The sequence below is a fragment of the Amblyomma mixtum genome, chromosome 8 (genome assembly GCF_055824585.1).
Source record: "Amblyomma mixtum isolate Tamu chromosome 8, ASM5582458v1, whole genome shotgun sequence".
Taxonomy (NCBI): domain Eukaryota; kingdom Metazoa; phylum Arthropoda; class Arachnida; order Ixodida; family Ixodidae; genus Amblyomma; species Amblyomma mixtum.
In genome coordinates, this window is record NC_143019.1 from 146,394,586 (window position 1) to 146,414,802 (window position 20,217).

Below are 20,217 nucleotides of genomic sequence, written 5' to 3' on the forward strand. Positions count from 1 at the left end.
TTTAAAAAAAGCTTCACCATTAACAAAAACTCTAACCTTGTGTTTGGCGCATCATAGCCTCAGTTGCTTTTGCGCCATAAAAATCAATATAACTAACTAACTATGTATGATATCCTCTGCATATTGAGATGACTATCGGATTCAGATATCAGTTAGTGGATATTCAGATGACATTCATACATGTTTTTCTTTCAGCACAGTGGAAGATTTGGAAATGTGCAAACAGCTTACCAGGAAACACATTAAAATTATGTTGCCTTTAGATTTAAATTTTTCTTGCTTTCGCAATCTGAAGTTTTCAGGAATGAATTATTTAAGCAGTCAGCAATTACATGCTTTGATTTTATTTTATGCAAGCAAATGCATGTGCAGTACGATTATTTGAAGAAACTTCTCAAGTTAGACTGAAAGCCACAAACGCCGCGAATTTCAAACCAGAACCATAACTAGAACTCTATTGACATTAGGCAGCCCAACGGCCATGGGCATCATCATTAGCCGCGGCGGCCGCGAAGCGATGTTTTCTTGGTTCCTTTCAGCGTTCCTTTGCACATTTTATTTTTTCGCGTGTTCACATTTTCTTCGTTGTGGCGGCAAGCTTGTGCGCGGCGTACACCGTCCTGTGCCAGCATTGTGCAGTGTACTGGGGGACTACGTGAAGGACGGCAATAATGGTGAGTTTTTGCACACTTTTCTTTCAAACAAGTGTTAGTGTTCGTTTGTGCCATTGTGCAGTTTTCGTGCTGGCGATTTCACCAGCCGGTTTATCGGTTCGTGGAGTGCATAGATAGCTTAAAAATGCGTGGCGTTTAGTTAACTGGATTTGTCCCCGAAGTGGAGACATGGTACAGTAGTGGCGCGGGAATGCCTGCGGCGGCCGCCTGGCATGCTATGACCCTCACTACAAAGGTAGACAGTTTCCAGTCTCCGGCGGCTCCAGAAGACAGTTTTGGCAGATCTTGTGTTGGTGTAAAATTTGCTAACAGGTCCCCTTTCGTTGCTGCTCTTCTCTTCAAAACTAAATGGGCTTTGTTTTAAGTCAAGCTCTTCTGTTTAAATTTGCCTTTTGCGGTCTGACATTGCTTTTTCATCTTTGTGCTTTTAAAAAACCTTTGTGGGTTCTTTCTTACTTGTAATTTTCTCCTATTTCAGTTGTTGCTCACTTCATGATATTTGGTTCTTGACTATTTTTGTCTTTCAGCTTGTGGTTTCTATAACTTTTGCTGAAAATTTCTTGTTATTGCAGTGTGTCAATGCAAGTAGTGCTGTGAAAATTCTTGCTACTGTTCGTGTGCCCCATTACGGGGTTACATTATATAAAATGAGAGTTGCAAATTGTAAACCTGTAATGCAACTGGGTGTGACCATTCTTCTCTCCTGTTCATTTTCAGGTATTTTGGAGAGCATGTTCAGAAAAGAGGCTGTCTGTATGTTGTCACTCACTAGCTGCATTTGCTCCATCAAGACAAAGAGCTGGTATGAAACTGTTTTTTGTGCTTCATTCTTACCCAGCCAACCATGAATACCCTGAGCAAGGCGAGTTCTTTTGTTGACAATGAAATAGACGGTGAGCTTACTGGGTAGCACTTGTGTAAGCTCACCGTCTATTTCATTGTCAAAAAAAGAACTCGCCTTGCTCAGGGTATCAACGTAATCGTGCACTTATCTTCTTGGTCCTGTTAGTCTCGGCAGCTATACTGTGTAATCTCACACATGCAGTTTACTGCCGTGTCATAAAAGCGTTCGAGAACTGTTTGAAGCACTTGCGGTTTTACGAAATAAACAGTTGGAAGTAGCGCTCATCCCTGTCTGTTCCCTCTGCGTCCTTGTTGTTTTAGCGCTTTGAAAAATGTCAAAACTGCACCAACTAGCCCGATCCGCTACCCTTCTGAATAGTGTTGATGAAACAAGAGGAAACAGATGAGCTGCAATATTTCGACTGTTCATTCATTACAGATGCCGTGAAGTCCAACAAGCTGTTCACAACTACAGTGTGCGAAATTGAAGCTAACATTAAAAAGTGGCTTCAGCACGCTTCATGCCGTTTGAAGCTTAAGGAGGAGAGGCGTGTCAAGAAGCAGGAGGAGGTAAGCTGCATATTTCAAGGTCAAGTTTTATGTACACTGTAAAAACTAACAGGACACACATTTGCATTTGATCTCGTATTGCCAAAGCTTATATCCCTGTGCATTGTGCTGCCCACTTTGTTTGGAAGATGGCCACTTTAAGCGCAGTGTGTGCACACGTGTAGCATGCACCAGCTATCAGTTTTCACAAGTTGCCATGTTTGGATATGAATATCTTGACCTATACCGACAGTCATTATTTCAACTGCAAGGTGCTTGCCTGCATTGCTGCTGCTGAGTTACTTTTTCGAAGCCGTGATTACATTGATGAACATGGTTTCCTTCATAGGCACCCATTTTAACATTTTCTATATTTGTGACATTCGTGTTAATTGTGACATCACTACTGTTTGACACTATATGTATCTGCATTGCTGTATTTACAGGCCTCCAGTGCACAGGCCCCGCTGGATGACGCCTAACCACCATTTCAAGAATTTCAGACAGAAAAACGCCGTAGAACATGTGATGAGAAAGAGCACGGCGACACAACGGACTGACTAGCAACTCGATTTTATTCCGCCAGAAGCGAAACATATACAGCTGGGAAAGGTATGAAAAACAACAAAACACTAAGCATTTTAGACAACCTAGATAAAGAAAGTGCAGTTATTGTAGGTGCTTTGCGCAGGTCGAAATGAGAAATAGCATATTTCTTTTTCTCGCGGTTTTGTGGATGGCTTGCTGACGCAGCTCTGGCCTCTCGGGTGAATGGTAGCGCCTCAAAGATTTTCGTTGCTTTCTTTGTTTTGTATTTCTTAATGAGACTTGTGTGGTCCAGGAAAGGTACGCAGTTTTTTTAAGGGGCAGTTCTTGCAGTGTATGATTATATTGCTGCCTGTTTTATGCAACATGGCATGCTCGCTTAGTGTGGTGTTCAGACAGTGGCTTGTTTGCCTCACATACATTCACCACAAGATACTGCCATATCATACACCACACCTCACTGACAGTCAGTTCTTGATGGTGCTTAATGGCTCGTCATTGTTGACACACCCGCGCGCCAAGTTAAGTGCTATGCGCTGACATGTCAACAATGACGAACAATTATGCCCCCTATGTGACAAACGATCAAGAACGTTATACTGACTGTTAGTGTGGTGTGGTGAAGGATACGCCACTATCGTGTGGTGAAATGTACGTCAGGCAAATGGGCCGCTGAACACCACACTAAGCGAGCACGCTGTATTGCATAAAATAGGCAGCAATATAATCATACTCTGCAAGAACTGTCCCTCAGACAACTGTGTACCTTTCCTGGATTGCACGAGCGTCATTCAAGAGATACTAAGCAAAAAAAACAATGGAAATATTTGAAGCGCTATCAATCACCAGAACCCATGGCCGTGTCAGCAAGCCATATGTAAAACTGCTTGAAAAAGAATTACGCTATTTCTTGTTCCGACCTGTGCAAAGCACCTAAAATAATTGCACTTTCTCTATCTGGGTTGTATAAAATGTTTTGTGTTTTGTTGTTTTCCATACCTTTCCCAGCTGTATATGTTTCGCTTCTGGTGGAATAAAATCGAGTTGCTAGTCAGCGCGTTGTGTTGTCATGTTATCTGTTGTCCAGTCTTCTGCGCCGTTTTCCCTTAAATATGATGTACCATGTTGCCAAAGCCTCCACCCAGGTAGCACTGAAACATTGCGATAATGTTACATTTTTGTTACGCTCAAATGTTATTTCAGTGTCCTTTTTTCTAATGTTTTTGTAATGTTACATATGAACGTTCGAATAGCCTTCCCCAAACATTCATGAAACATGTAAACAACATAAATGCAACATTCTCGAAAATGGTGAAGCAGCCCCGCACAAGCATTCAGGCCTGCCAGTGGTGACGGCACACAACTTGCAACACTTTGCAAGAACCAACAAGAGCGACACACTACAGCACACCAACTCGTATTCACTCACCTCCAAACGGATATCATGCCGCCGAGCTTATATACTCGCTACTGCGGGATGCCCCATGAGTGACAGTGGGGAATGGGTAATAACTAAAGTTTTGTGACAAAATAGTGGGGCTCTTCATGTAATCTATGGCGAGTACTATCTAAAAGATGTGGTTACAAGGTACTGTTAGTTGAAAAACATCTTTACTCTAAGAACAGTGAGAAAATGTCTGGAAATCCGTGCTCGAAATATATTTGCAATGTTGTTTTATAGTTGCGACTCTAACATTATAATAAAATTTAGAAGATTACATTAAAACAACGTTTGTTTAGAATGTGAAAGTAACGTTTCCTATGTAACTTATAACGTTATATGTTAATTTTTAATGTAAAGTTATTATGCAACATGTAACATTACTCCAACTTACATAACATTTTTACAACACTATTCTAATGTTCGGTGCTACCTGGGCACATTAACACCTTTTCAAACTTGTAAATAAATTTGAGTACACACAGAAACAATGTTGGTTTTTTTGGCAGCTACAAAGTATTGCGGCCATATAAAACTGATGTAGTATTCTATATATATGTTTAGGGGAGATCCCCGAAAATTAGGTATGTTTGCAATAAGGTAGCAGTTTCTCCTTAATGTCCACCCAAGTGCAGCATCGAGGCTACATTCCAGTTGACAGCAGCACCATAGGTGAAAAAAAGTTGCCATGAAAGCTGTATAGCTGTCCTTTGTAGTTCATATGGTTGCACTTAGGTGGACATTAATGAGTAATTACTGCCTTATTATAAGGTTATGTAGTGCTATAATGTAGCTCCCTGTGCCAAAAAAAATGTTGCCTAAAAGTCTACAGAATGTCATTGAATATTGCATCAATATTGCGTGTGGACATGCTGCGGGTTTTCTATAGATGTCCACTCGGGACAAAGTTGACATTGTATGGATCTTATGTCAACATAATATTAACTTTTATAGACATCATGTGGACATCAAATATCTTATGTCAGATATTTAATAAATGTCCAGTGGATGTTAAGTGGTTGGCTGGGGGATCTCGTTCTCGAAGTCGTCAACGAAGTTCTCGCAAATAGACACCTTTAGCATACCGTGTACCTTGATACCGCTAGCGGAATACCGGGAGCCCGCCTAACGCCGGCGAGCAGGCGCTGATTGGTCCCGATGCTTCAGGCGAGCGCGTAGCTGCCCGGCACGTGGCGCCATCTGGCGACGTCAAGGAGATTTGCGCATGCATTGGCTGCGCCTGAGTGATTTGTGCTCCTCGTGTCCTAGTGTTGCTACAACCATTGGTTCTAGCAACACTGTTTTGTCCTATGACGTCATCACGCTTGTACTTGCGAGTTTGGCCTGTGGCGGCGATACCTGTATTTTGGTTCTTGCTCTTTTCTACGTTACAAGAGCTTTGTTGTCAGTATGAGTGGCGTTTTTGTAATGAGGAGCTGGTATTCTGTCGATACAAGCCAACTTCAATTTCTCCTCAGTGTCCCTTTAACCTTTTGGGGCTTTCCATATGGGACGCACAACTTTTTGGACATTGCTAGTTGTGGGGACGTTTTTTAGATGTGTTCGGGAAAAATGAGCACCTCCTGGGCAGATTCCAGATGTCCCGATGGGTCATTTTTGGGAGATTTTGAGGAGGTTTTGTGTTTGTTGGGACAGGCGGCAACTGATAGGTGCACAAAATGTTAAACAAGAAAATAATGGTGGGGAAAAATAAAATAATGATAATAATAGCAATTAGGAAATAAATGAAAGAAACTCAGATGTGTAATTGAGATAAGCTAAACAAATACTGTGAGATCGGTGACTGAAATAGAGAACGGGGCTAAATATCCCATATTTCGGAAAGTTTTCGTTCCAGAGAAATATTGATCATGAGAAAGAGCAGAGCTTAAGACGGCAGCCGTTTAGTGTCTGTAAGGAAGTTTTGCATGGCGAAGAGCACATTCGAGTTGCTGTGCCCAAGGGAGGAAGCCCCAAGAGACAGAGCAACCCCAGCTGACAGACTTAGACCCAGCTGTCGTAACGGAAGCTCCAGCAGGCGGCTCCGTAAAGAGGAGAAACGGCGGCAGGTCAACAAGAAATGATCTATCGTTTCGGGTTCTCCGCAGAACGGGCACAATGGGAGACCGCCAGACCAGATCTATAAAGGTTTGGTTTATTGGGGTTTAACGTCCCGAAGCAACTAAGGCTATGAGGGACGCCGTAGTGAAGGGCTCCGGAAATTTCGACCACCTGGGGTTCTTTAACGTGCACTGACATCGCACAGTACACGGGCCTCTAGAATTTCGCCTTCATCGAAATTCAGCCACCGCGGCCGGGATCGAACCCGCGTCTTTCGGGTTAGCAGCCGAGCGCCGTAACCACTGAGCCACCGCGGCGGGTTGAGATCTATAAAGGTAGAAGTTTAAGTGAGGCACGCGATAACGTAGACGCGTGAAGGAAACCTCAAGCTTGTGTGATCGACATCCTTTACTGCGCAGTAAAGTTCAGGTTCTTCTTCCTCGCACCAGAGGTGCCCCGCTGTCACCCAGACTTCGCGCACTTTTACGTGGGAAGCTCCCAGACACCCTTAGAACGTGTGGGGGTAGCGGTCTCGGACTCAAAGGAGATGCCCTCGACTCAGCGTGGCAAACTCAGCGGAACCCAGCTACCAAGTGACAAGAGGTTTTTGGGCGTTCGGTGCCCAGCTTTCGCTGGTCGCAAGCCAGAAAATGGGTCGGAGCCAAAGGTTCACAAACAAAAACAAAGTTTATACAGCAAAGAGACGATACAGAGGATTTCACAAGCACTAATACAAACACATACAGAGTGATTAACAAGCAATGCAACTCAGGCAAAGTTAAACTCGAGAGAGAGACTACAATACAGAGGCAATATTGCACCTAAAGTGCACTAACACGAGAGAGAGTTAAACAAACAAAACACAATTTGTTCACCGGGCACTGCGGCAGTCCGACGACCAGAGCTCCACGACGATGCCGTCCCGCAGACTGGCGAACGTTGCCTCGTTGGTCCGTGGCTGGCCGAGTGGTGTTTTCCCCGGGAGTCGAACAGGCGCGCTTCTCCGAAGCTTAAACGGCGGTCCGGACTGACTTCACAGCGGTCAACGTCCTTCTTTTATAGGCTCGCTCTCCCGTCTGTTTGTTGTAGGCGCCAAAGTAGGCGCGTACATACACGCAGCATTTGCAGTGCTGTCTCCCTTCGTTCTTCTCACTGGCCGCTCGTCCCCATAGGTCAGAGGTCGGGGGTCGCATCTCGAAGTTTCGAGCGTACGTGTTCTTGAGTGGCGCCGTCGCCGACGGGCGAGGGGGACGTGCACGCAAGGCTACGCCCTTTCCCCCCGTCTGCTGCAGAAGCAACTCGTATGTTCCAGAGAATTCAGCGTGGATGACTCATTCCCTCGGCACACGCCGTGGCGGTGGAGAGAGAGGCACGCGCTCGGCGGGGGCTTTCCCTCTTTCCCGTTGGGCTCGCGCCGGTGAGACGCCGTGCGCGCGGCGGTTTTTCTTTGTTTCTAAAATGCGCCGAATTTTGTGACACCCGCCAGAGACGGTTTGTAGACTAGAAGTAAGACATGATGTTGGGCTAGTCGGTTCATGGTTAGAGCGAAACACTGAATCGTTATCTTCGCACCAGGGGTGCCCCGTCAGAGACGGTCTTACGATGAGTGGGGAACGCTGGCTCCATGCCGCCGGAGCAGACGTGTTCACATCGGCTCTGTCACTGCTAACCAATTACGCAGTGCTAATTGCCTCAAAACAAAGTTTTCCTTGCACCAATGTGTCCGTGAAGGCGAGCGGCATCGACCGATACCAGCTGACCCTAGACGTGCGTTTTTCTTTGCCAAATTGTGTGACTTTTTCTACCGCTGCCGTGTGATAGAGTGCTAGGCCTAAGCTTGTCCCGCGGACGCTAGGCCCTGCACCGTCGCACCGGTCGCCGCCTGCCGCACTCCTCGGCGGCGGCCGAGATGGAGGCGTCCGTTACGACGAGGGAGGCGTCCGCTACGTCTACAATGATCGTGGACAACCAAATGTGCGTTCAAGTTCAACCGTACTCATCGGCGGCGTCCGAGATGGAGGCGTCCGTTACGACGAGGGAGGCGTCCGCTACGTCTACAATGATCGTGGACAGCCAAATGTGCGTTCAAGTTCAAGGCAAAGAGATATCACCAGAGGAATACCACAACGACGCCGGATGGACGCTCGCGGGGGAACGCATGTCGAGGCTGCGCCAGCGTACCCCCGACGGCGGCAAGCCTGACGGACCCGGCGGGAGTCAAACAAGCCCGAAATCGAAATTCCACAAGAACGTCAGAGCCTCGCCCATCAAGGCAGCACGCATGCCAGCCATGCCACTGGAAGAGAGCAAGATAGTCGTCAGACCCAGAGGGGGACTGGACATCGCCAAGACCGGCACCACCACCATCGCTGCGGCCATATTCGCCGCGGCCAAGATCACGAGCGAGGAAAGCGCCGCGGACACCATCTGCCCCAACACGCAACAGAACATCATGGTCGTCAGTACACAGAACGAAGACAACGCGGCTAGGTACGCTAAAATCCAGGAAATCTATATTCAAGACAACTCCTACGAAGTCAGCGCATATCGCACGGCTCCTCACGACACCGTAAAGGGCGTCATCAGAGGCATCCCCATCGATGCGAGCGCCGACGAGATAGATAGGAACATCGTCAACGAGAGAAACCCGCTAGCAGTGGGCGCAAAGAGGATCGGCAGCACGACCACCGCGATCGTGGTGTTCCAGGGACCCAACCGAACTTCGTCCGATACGGAGTCACCCTGATACCGTGCCGCCTCTACAGGAAACAGATCGACGTTTGCAAGCAGTGCGGCCGAGTGGGACACCGAAAGGACGTGTGCCCGACCCCCAATATCAAGACGTGCCTGGCCTGCGGACTCGCCAACCTCAAAGAAGACCATCGCTGTACCCCTAAATGTAAGCTGTGCGGGGACGAACACCCGACCGGAGACCGAACGTGCAAGGCGAAATACAAGATCCCCTACGTAGTGCGCAAGCGACAATGGGAGCGCCGACAGGCCGAACGCCAGCTGCTGTCGGAGAGCGATTTCCCGCCACTCGACAAGCCACCAGCTGCGGGAAAGTCAAGGACTCCATCAGAGAACCGCGCGCCAAATTCCAGAGACAGCAGCTGCAAGAGAAGCCTCAGTAGGAAAAGGTCACCATCACGTGAGCGAGTCAGCTGGGCTGACGCAGCTAAAGGGAACAATATAAGGAACGTGCATAAAATCACCGAAGCCACGAAGAAAGACGATATAAACAAGATGCGAGAAGCCAACGAGACATTAAGACAAGAGAACGCGGCGCTGCGCACGACCATCAACAGCTTCACGAGAGAGATCGCCGAGATCCGTAAGTTGCTGCTATGCAACAACGAGCCTCCACAGAGACTCACGCCAAGCACAAGCACGACCGACGAAACAACCATGAACACCCAGGAGACAGCCTTAGAGGAACCGGCACCTAAGAAGCGAGCCGTCGAGGCCACGCGCAAGCAAACAGAGAACAATCAAATCGACAACCCCGAGGCCAAATTCGAAGCGACGTTCACCAAACTCGAACAATTAATCACGGCGAACATCGCAGCAGTGACAGCAATGAAACAAACAATGGAGACCTACCAAGCCGAGAACACGAACAGATTCGCCTACATCGAAAGGACCCTACAGCCGATAGTGAGCCACCCGACGTTTGCGCCCCTCTTCGCGCAACATCCACCCAACCAGGGAACCGCGTACACACCAACGCAACCATGGCTGCCAACGCAACAGCAGCAGCAGCCGTAACAGCGTGGCAGTGGAACTGTCGCGGCCTCGGAAGGAAGAAGGCAGTCATCCAACAGCACATCGCACATGTCGCGCGCAAACCAGACATGATCCTATTACAAGAAACACTCACCGACGCACCGTCCCTGCCCGGCTACAGAGTGCACAAGGGCCAGCCCGACGGGAGAGGCCTGTGCACCCTGGTCAGGAAAGGACTCACGTTCGTTGAGCACGAGCTGCAAAGCAATATCAAGATCGAGCACACACTCACCGAAATCATCCCGGGCAAGAAGAGAAAAGGAAGCATTTTTCTGCTCAACATATACAGCAACCCATCGCAGAGAAAACAGAAATTCAAAACAATCCCAAGCAACCACAGATATCCGTCGGACGTCCGAGCTAGATCCGAACGTCCTTTGCCGAGATCGGACGTCCATCGGACGTACGAATACAATCCGATTTCGGATATCCGTATTCATACATCCGCCGGACGTACGGACAGTATCCGCTTCTGTATATCCGCATTAGAGACAAGGTGTACGTCCGAGGGATGTACGGTGGAGTATATTCTCAGGATATGAGTATAGAGTTCTTTTCTAATTTTTCACACAGAAAATTCGCGCCGTTCGAGTATGTATATTGTAGAGTTCGCTTTTTTAACCTAGAAAATTTTATTCGCGAAGGAAATTTTGTCAGTTTTATTGGATAGTGTGCACGAAATTGCGTTAATATCTGCATATCTGCTTTGGAGAAATTATTTCCATGAGCTACAGGGGTTTGACTTGAGGACTTTTGTAAATTCGCGCAATTCCCTAGTTATATACTTGCAGTGCAAGGGCCACTGCTGAACTAAATTTATTTAAGGGTAGGAGCGAGTGCTACACAATTTTACACTAAATCAATTACTAATTTACATCTAGAAAACATCTAAAAATCAGTAGCGACATCGTGTCCGCCGTGGTCAAACGCGATTGAAACCACTTGTAAATTCAAAACTCCCGCCGAACTTCGCTATCATCATCATCATAAATGCAGCTTGTAGTCAGCCCAATCCAATCCATCAGCCACAGAGTGCAGCGGCGTAATGGCGGCGTTGTTAGTTTGGCGCGAAGCGTGGTGCCCCTTTTGAGCTCTGTCACTGGAATGTGTGGCTTTTGTTAGTCTGCGGACGAAAGTGGTGTGTAACTTGAACAATTCGAAGGATGCGGCAAGCGCCTGAAGCCCTCCTGGAGTGCTGGAATATCGTACTACACCGACTTCGGATGAAAGAAGGCCTAGTGTAATTGCCTACGGCATGACCTACGGAGGTAAGTACAGTACACTGCTTGGGAATTACTTTTATGACAATGGAGCAGGATCTGTAACATTCTCTCGCGGGAGAGTTGGAGTTATGTTATGGCTATACTGTGGTGTGGGCTACAGATGGGTTGAGACTTGTGCTACGTCTCTTGCCTCTTTGTGCTGTAGTGGTCTTCATTAACATGAACAGCATTGACTATAAGTGACTAGTTGCCGAACATTCTTGAAGTTATCATTATCTCTTGCAATTTGGCGCAGGCATAATCTTTTTGTCAGCAGTCCTGACACTGGTTTTTGCTTGAGTCTAGGGAAAGGAGGGCAGAACTTCTCTGAAATTAGAGACTGCATGTAACAGGTGGGTTGTAGGGCGGGTGCCATCATGAAAAATGCTCAATTTCCTAGCTCTTGGCCCCTCGCAAGCATAGAATACCTTCTGGTGTCAAGGATGATGACTATGTCGGTGTGTCTCTCACCTCTGTGCTATTTTGGGCTTCGTTAACGTGAATACCAATAACAAAGTTGCCAAGCATTTTTGAATGTATCATGGTCTACTGAGATTTGGCGTGGGCTTGAGTACTAACCTTTTTCTTTTCATTTTTTACAGAAAGCTGTTTGCTTCCGCTTCGTCATGGAAGTAGGAAGATGGTTGTGCGCTCGAAGTTTTACCGTCATGGAAGTAGGAAGATGGTTGTGCGCTCGAAGTTTTACGTCTTATCGAGGAGTTATACACTTCACAGTAACTCAGTCCTGTGCTGATGTACAATCACAATAAAATATTCTCGCTGTACTTTCAGTTGCTTTTTTCATTTTATTGCCCCGCGGACACGAAGAAAGTATGCATGTGCCATATATGCAAACATCCGAGAAAGATCCGGGAACGGACGTCCGAAATCGATGTCCATTGGCCAGACAAACATGTCCCTTTGGACGCCTATAGGACAGCCGACGGACGTCCACCGGCTGTTCGCGGACGTCCGTCGGCCGTCCGGAACATCCGAAACGGACGGCCAACGGCCGGCCGATGGATATCTGTGGTTGCTTGGGATACTACAGAGAGCCAGCACCGCGGCAGGCCGCAACACGCTAATCGTCTGCGGCGACTTCAACGCGATGAACCCAGCCTGGGGCTACAACAAGTACACAGCAAAGGGCCGCGACCTGTACCAAGACGCCATGGAACTCGACTTCACCCTCATCACGGACCCGGCGCACCCGACGAGAATCGGTAACTCTGTGTCCCGGGACACCACTCCGGACCTCACGTTCGTCAAGAACGACGTCCGGGGAGCGATCACCTGGCGAAACACGGGAACCGACCTCGGCAGCGACCACACCATCGTGGAAATCAGCATACCGGAACACAACGACACCAGCATCAAAACACACAGATGGGTGACTGGGATGCCTTCCGAGACGCCAGAAGCCAGAAGACAGACGCTGACGGCGAGATCGAAGACATAGAGACGTGGACGGCCGAAATCACCAAGAGCGTACGCGACGCGACCAAAGAAATTGAAACGGACGCTGCGATTGATAAAGTAGACAGCCGGCTAGCGCATCTCATCGAAGCCAAGCAGTCAATACTCAGTCGCTGGAAGAACCAACGGCTCAACCGCAGACTCAGAAAGAAGGTGGCGGAGGGCCGATGGCCCGATGTACTAGAAATGAAATTTGTTAACACAGATGCTTGGGCAAGTTGGTAACTCATTTTCACCAGAACAGCGCGCACTAAGACACGGACAGGCTGTCTAGTGTTCTTCCTTGACGAGAAAAGCCAATGATCGAGCGTTGCATACGGCGACAGCAATGCAGGTGACGAGAATACATGGATGAACGGACAGACAATTAATAGGGCCCGATGTACTAGAAATGAAATTCGTTAACACAGATGCTTGGGCAAGTTGGTAACTCATTTTCACCAGAACGTACAGCGCGCACTAAGACACGGACAGGCTGTCTAGTGTTCTTCATTGACGAGAAAAGCCAATGATCGCGCGTTGCATACGGCGACAGCAATGTAGGTGACGAGAATACATGGATGGACGGACAGACAATTAATAGGGCCCGATGTGCTAGAAATGAAATTTCTTAAAACATAAGCTTGGGCAAGTTGGTAACTCATTTTCACCGGAACAGCGCGCACTAAGACACGGACACGCTGTCTAGTGCACGCTTTTCCGGTTAAAATGAGTTACGAACTTGCCCAAGCATCTGTGTTAACGAATTTCATTTCTAGTACATCGGGCCCTATTAATTATCTGTCCGTTCCTCCATGTATTCTCGTCACCTGCATTGTTGTCGCCATATGCAACGCTCGATCATTGGCTTTTCTTGTCAAGGAAAAACGTGTGCCAACGTACGTTCTGCAGCTGTTTGGAGGATTCCAGCCTTCCAGCCTTCGCAGGGCCATTGCTCAAGAATTTGCCACATCCTGCTGAATGGAACAGACAAGCTCGGTTTTACAGGTGCAGTCTTTTTCTTCTGCTGCAAAGACCCGAAGCCCCACCACATAGAAAGAAGAAATGGAAAGAGTTTTCTGATTTAGCGAACGCAACAACTGACTTTCTGTGGCACCAAACCTTTTTCTAGCTCCGGGCATCACCGGCCAGAAAGAAGCACTCGACAGAGAATGTCATCCACACCGCAGGGAACGTGTCGCTGCCTACGGAAGTGCGTCGTGTTCTCTCCCAGGGGCCGAAGTACGCCACGGAACCCAAAAGGTCGCCCGCAGAACTTCTGAGCATGGTGAGGCAGGTGTCCAGGTTGGCACCGGTGGCAGAATCCGATAGGTGCGTGTCTGAAAGAGTTGATGCGCTTCTGCGTTGCAAGGCCCCAGTGAACACCGTCTCGGTTCGGCGAACTGTCTCGTATTTGAAGGGAAATTCGCTGCGTTTGCTCCCAGCGGACAAGGAAGGAGGATTCCTAGTGCTACACTCTCAATTGTACGCAAAGAAGGGTAGGGAAGCTATTCTGTCTTCGTTTTCTGCGGCCAAGAACCTTAACCTGAAAAGAATTAACCCCTTCACCGTTTTGTTATGTCAACGAATTTCTTAACAAAACTGCTTATTTTTTTTATTCCTGATTTCAATTAATATTGCAATAAAAACCATGCATTCGATCTTTAAAAAATATTTCAAGCAAACATGAAGTGAAATTAGCATATTCAAGTTTATTATTTCTCGCAATACTGAAAACCAACTTCCTGCAGGTAATAAGTGATAAATATATTCAAGCAAGTCATCAGATGAGCTTATAGTGGTCTAACCGGGAGCTGCGAAAAAAGGAATCCGAGGGAGTCGCGTAGGGATGTTGCTGACGTCGATCTACATCCACTGACGTGCGCTCGCGATGTTGCATCAGAGCTGCCCTCTTCTTCATCAGCACAACGTCATCACTATCGTCCTCGCTCCCTGAAACAATGTACACTTCGGTGTCTGAATCACCATCGTTTGAAGAAGGTGACGAGGAAGAAAAGCGTCTTTTCCGAGAAGACGGCTCAACAAAACATGCATCGCCTCCGCCGGACGCCATTTTTAAAACCCAGGTTGCCATACGAAAAAACGTTTATGCGGTAGAAGAAAACGAAATTATCAGGTCAGTGCTGCCATCTGTCGAGTAAAATGCCATCTAAGCCCCACACGAGCGCTGCTCGTCCAAAACGCTGAAAGGAAGAACCTATTCAGCGAGGACGAGCTACAGTCGTCCAAAACGGTTTGGGGACGGCTTGGCAAGGACGAGCGCAGCTCATCCAAAACGGTTAAGGGGTTAAAGCTAAGGCCAAGAGAGTGTGCAAAAAACTTAACCTTGAACTATTAACGAAAAGAGCCGATAAAAGTGAAGGCCTTAGTTTACAAGTGTTTTTTAGCGCAAAAACCCACAAACCAGAGTGCCCGTTTCGTGTGATCGTATCTGAGAGAGGCACATGGCAGAAAACTGTAGCAGTTTTTCTAAAGAAGATCTTAAAGGGTCCCTGAAACGGTGTCCATGTAGGCAAAGAGAAGTCGAAGTATTGATACACATTGAACGATCCATCATCCTACCGCAAAAATTTTTTATCTACCTTGTGCGGAACCAGAGATAATGGCTATTAAAAATGACCACCAGCCTTTTCCCTCTCAACTCGTACACCGGAGCGAACCATAAAAAAATAAAGATTACAGGCCGGGACCATGCTCCGCCCACAAATACGTCATCGACGAGATCGGTTTGTTTACTTCCGGTTGACGCGCTCTTTCGCTCGATCGCTCGCTCGCTCGCTTTCCCGCTGTCTGCTATGTTCACCTGTGTCTCGCAACCGTCGCTGCGGCTTCTCTCGTACTATAGACCCCGAGCTGAAGGAACGACTTTTGCGGATGAGTGCCGAAATGGGATTTCAGCCTTAAGGCGGGGACACATGTGCGGAAAGTGTGTGCGATTCGCTGCGGCGCGCCGTTGTGAACGACGTCGTAACAACCGATCGCAGCTCGTCGCCTGCGTACAACCTGCTGGATGTCTACGACATGCCGCGCGCGGAAAACGCAACGACGGGAAGCGGGAGTCAATACGAGTGCGGAGAGCGGCAGCGTCATGATGCCGTACAGCGCGCTGCTCAGGGCGCTCGGGGCCGAGCCAGGCCGAGCCACGCCGGACCGGCCTGCCAGCCTTGATGCCGGCCACCGGCGACTGAAAAACGCGCTAGTATTGTTTGTTCTCGTCCATAGCAAGCCCTTGGTTAGATGCATGTCAAAAATGCATAATTTCTGACGATCGTTGGCCAATACCGAGTTGCTGGTAAAAGTGATGACTGCGATACAAGCAAATTTCATCCGATTTGGTGCTGCTGCTACTTGGTGCGGTTCGCCTACCGTCTGCTAGCTCCGTTGCTGAAGGCATCGTGGAAATCGAACATATCGAACAGTAAAGCGATGTGAATAGTAGGCCTTTTATTATAGCGCAGGCAACTTCCGAAGCGCCGTCAGCTGCGGTTTCAATGCGAAACCAGATAGGCCTAGCGACGACTAGGGCAGCCTGGGACCAGCGCGCAGTTCGTCGCGCGGCGTTGCCGCAGGCGGTGTCGTTGCCGAAAGATCCACTTTTGCACAGACATATTTTCGTTGATCGAATCTAGGAAGCATCCTCGCTGGTATCATGGCTGTTTTGCATTTTCTTGTGCGAACGTGATGTACGCCGAGCATGCCGGCCGGCCGGCCAGCCTGGATCCCGTCTGCCGGCGACATAAAAACGAGCTAAAGTGTGTTCTTGACGTAAATAATAAACCCTGGGACAAGAAATGTGAAAAATGTGTCATTTTTGAGGATCGCTGACCAATACTGAGCTGCTGGTAAAGGTAACGACTGTGATACGAGCAAATTTCTTGCCACAACCGTCTCGCAGCTGCCGCTGGCCCGACGTGGGGTCCGGCTCGCCTGGCGCCCACTCGCTTCGCTGCAGAAGGAGTCGCGGAAAGTGACCATACTATTATTTTATTGTGAGATGATGCTGTTGACTGCAAAGCGATGTGTAGAGTAAGCCTTGTATTATAGCTCAGGCGACTTCCGAAGCGCCGGCCGCTGCAGCTTCGATGCCAAAGAGGCAATAGGCCTAGCGACGACCACGGCAGCCAGGCAGCAGCAGAGCTCGTCGCCCGGAGCGCCCGCGAGCGGTGCCGTTGCCGAAAGCTCGCAACATAAGTAGGCGTGCTTTGTCGCTGCTCGAGAAGTATTTCTGATAACAAGGCGATCTTGCCTTGTGATATTTGTACACCATCCCAAGCAGCGCTCAGGCATTGCTGCACGGCGGCGAAGTGCGACACCGGTTGTGAGCGGAGCTTGGGTAGGGCGGCGCAGCGATGCTCACCGCTCCGTGTCTCCCTGCTTGTAGTGGGGCGGCAGTTCGCAAGCGACGATCGGTGCAGCGCGTCGGCCAAGCTTTTAAGGACACGCCGTTCAGAAATCGAGCGCTGAATCCTGACGACGACGACCGCTCGCTCACTTCCATCTTTCGGCAGACAGTGCCGAAGGGCAACATCTTGCCGAACCCTGGCTTTGCAACCAACGACACTGCACGGCTGGTCCATTTTGATTGCGCATGCGACGGAGGTCGCGACAGAAATCAGTAGTGCGGTGACTCCAAATCGCACCTCGATTCTCGATTCGGTTCGACGGCGGCGCCGGCGGAGTGACACAAGCGGCACGAGCAGACGAAAACATTGTAAACCGGAAGTGCAGTACTAATTTCTGACACCGAACACACAATAACTGCGTAAACATGCATATAAACGACAACTCTGCTTGCTGAAATGCGAAATGTTTCCGAAAAGAGTAAGAGTGTGAAGTATCTAGAGCTTCTAGTTTGTTAAATGCGTGATTTCACGTTGGCACCGCGAACCAATCATAGCCCAGCACTTGTGACGTAAAGAGTACAAACTGACGTAATGAGTACGGATTCGGGCGGAAGTTCACCGCCGCTGGTCGCCGCGAGGCTCGGGAGAGGTAGTTTTTGAAAATGTATTGTAAATTATCTACTCGCCTTTGATGTATTGTACGCGGCATGAACGTTCAGTGGCCTACGCTCTACATAATGCAAGCATTTGTTTGCCAACCTCAGACACCCCTTTCAGGGACCCTTTAAATTCGCTCACGTTGGATGATCCTTTCCAGGTAAAAAATCCGCAGGATGTAATCCAGTTTTTAGAAACTAAAAATAACAAGGGACTGATGGCCTGCTCTTTTGATGTCAAGGACCTATATTATTCACTACCACATGACGAGCTTTTCGCGTGCTTAGAAGAATGTATTGACCAGCAAGGAGTAATTGAATTCCAAAACAAGAACGCATATCCGCCAAGGGCTTTTTAGAACTACTTCAAGCTATCAGGTGCTGGGATTCAGAAGTCTGCACTGGCGCTCTGTGATAACACGGAACTATCTCCAAAAAAGGATTAAAACGGCCGGAAAAGATGGGCTTATGTTATTCTTTTCGGCAAGAACACAAAAGATGTTTCGCCGTTAATATTCTATATTTTATATTTTGTATATTTTTCTGTATTTCTATATTCCTTCTATATTTATATTCATGTATGACTGCTGAACACCCCTGTACCACCTCCCCCCCTTATGTAATGTCCCTAACGGGACCTTTAAGGGTTAATAAATGATGATGATGATGATGTTCCCATGCGCGCAATTGTCACGGATGTAGGATCTTGCCAAGGTGTCCTTTCCAGTTTGCTCAAAAAAAGTTCAAATCTCCTTACAGTTATCGACCCATTAGAGTGCCTAATCTGAAGGAAGCAATTTAATTTTTCTCTCAAGAAGGCCTGTCTTTTGGGGGCTAAGCTGGCCTTCTCCACTGACATTGAAAGGCTTTTCTACGCAATTCCCTAAACCAATATTTTAATAACAGTAAAGGAGAGGGCACAAAATAAACACACTGCAGGTTTCCAAAATGATGTGGGAATTCCCCTGATAAAATTTTCAGCGCTTTTAAAATTTTATCTTCCTAGAAATTTCAGTGAGACAAAAAACGAAACAGGCTTCATACTATGCGTTCCCCATGACATCGCAGAGAATGTGCAGGTCCTCGGAAAGTCTTGTTGTGTTAGCTTAGATTTGAAGAGGGAACGGAAGTGAAGAGGAAGCCCATTAAAAAGTTTGCAGTAAGACGGTCTTGCACAGAGGCTTCCTTTCTTACTAAAGCAAAACCAATGCACTGGGCCACAGAAAATAATAATCGGAAAGGTCCGTTTGGTCAGTGTGCTCCAGAGTTCACACTGATAATAGAGCACGCTTCTTCTCTCGCCACCTGACTGCACCAGCATGACGCTAAACACATTTCAAGACAGTGCAGAAACAGTGAGAGTCTTGTTTATTATTGCAGATCTAGAGGCATATTAACATTCATCGGCAATTTCTGAAGCAGGCAACCAGTGACGCTGGAGGGCTTGGATAGAAGCCGCAAGTGCTCACTTGGCCATCAAAGGCCGAAATCCTGGCATTCCGTGGCAGCCTGGTGAGCTGTGACACGTCCGAGATGGCCAGCTTGGCAGCTCCACACAGGGCCCTGGTCACATAGCTGGGACCCTGTGGCGAGGCAAACAGGGAACCCCACGCCTCGGACAGCAGGTACTCGGCCCCCTCCAGTGGCGGCCCCTCCCCAGTGGCCGCCTCAGCCGCCAGTTCCTCGATGACAGTGACGCTGTCGCAGCAGCCCCGGGCAGCAACCGTGTCATCCACCAGGGAATCACCAATGTACAGTGCTCGCCCAGAACCCAGCCAGTGTTCACACAGGGCTGTCCAGTTGCCGCCGCAATACAGCACACCGGGTTTCAGCTGCTGATCATCCTGGCTAAGTGCTCCCAGCGAACCATCATCGTTCAAGGCCTGCAGAAAGCATGTGATACCAATCCAATAAAAAGATTAACTCGAATATGTAAAAATGATAATGTACTCTTAGCCTGCCAGCTGATCCGACAGTGACTGAATGCATACATGCTGCCAGTAAAGAAATGTTCACCACAGCCACATTTAGATGCAACGATCTACACAGTTTTCAACATAAAAGAGAGACAGCAGTCACATACAGTGCCCTCTGCTATTTTGATAGGCAGAACCTCAAGAGACAGGAAGAGGGCAGAGTGGGTCAGCGATCGGACACTGGTTAATGACATCCTATTCAAATCGAGAGGAAAACACGGCTTGAACAGGGCATGTAATGCAAAGGCAGGTCGTCCTTAAAGGAGCACCACGATGTTTTCTTCAGTGCCGATTAACTTGATTAAATGGACTCATCAGGCATTCCAAAGACTGGTGCAAAAAGAATTATTGAAATCTGAGCAAGGAAACAAAAGTTGTCCCACTTAGAAAATTCAAAATAAAATTATGAGACGAACACGTGTTTCAGCCGCTCATCTCACTCACTCAGTCCAGGCATTGGGTGCTACCAATCTGAACCACGCCTAGCACACACACTGCGCAACCTTGCATGTAACTGTTGCTTTGCCGGGGCAGCCAAGCATTTTGTCAGTGTCATCCCCCCGTACATGCGCCCTAGACAGGACAGGTATGAGAACTCAGCAAA

The 20,217-nt window shown here is 48.2% G+C and overlaps 1 protein-coding gene, 1 long non-coding RNA gene and 1 pseudogene across 8 annotated transcripts in view; 2 read left to right on the plus strand and 1 right to left on the minus strand.

Annotated features, from left to right (window-relative positions):
* The first annotated feature begins 456 nt into the window (after positions 1–456).
* LOC149334710 (uncharacterized) lies at positions 457–2,681 on the plus strand. The gene is made up of 4 exons (XR_016285017.1): positions 457–674; positions 1,392–1,476; positions 1,957–2,087; positions 2,513–2,681. It is a non-coding gene; the product is annotated as an uncharacterized LOC149334710 (long non-coding RNA).
* Positions 2,682–7,662: 4,981 nt separating this feature from the next.
* On the plus strand, positions 7,663–10,277 carry LOC149334711 (uncharacterized; annotated as a pseudogene).
* Positions 10,278–18,988: 8,711 nt separating this feature from the next.
* The window catches only part of Nt5a (5' nucleotidase A), a 53,886-nt gene continuing 52,657 nt past the window's right edge, over positions 18,989–20,217 (minus strand). For all 7 annotated transcript variants that reach the window (XM_089555309.1, XM_089555308.1, XM_089555304.1 and 4 more), the window contains one exon: positions 18,989–19,520. In XM_089555309.1, coding sequence (XP_089411435.1) covers positions 19,038–19,520 — 483 coding nt within the window. In that variant the 3' untranslated portion in view covers positions 18,989–19,037. The remainder of the gene's footprint in view (positions 19,521–20,217) is intronic.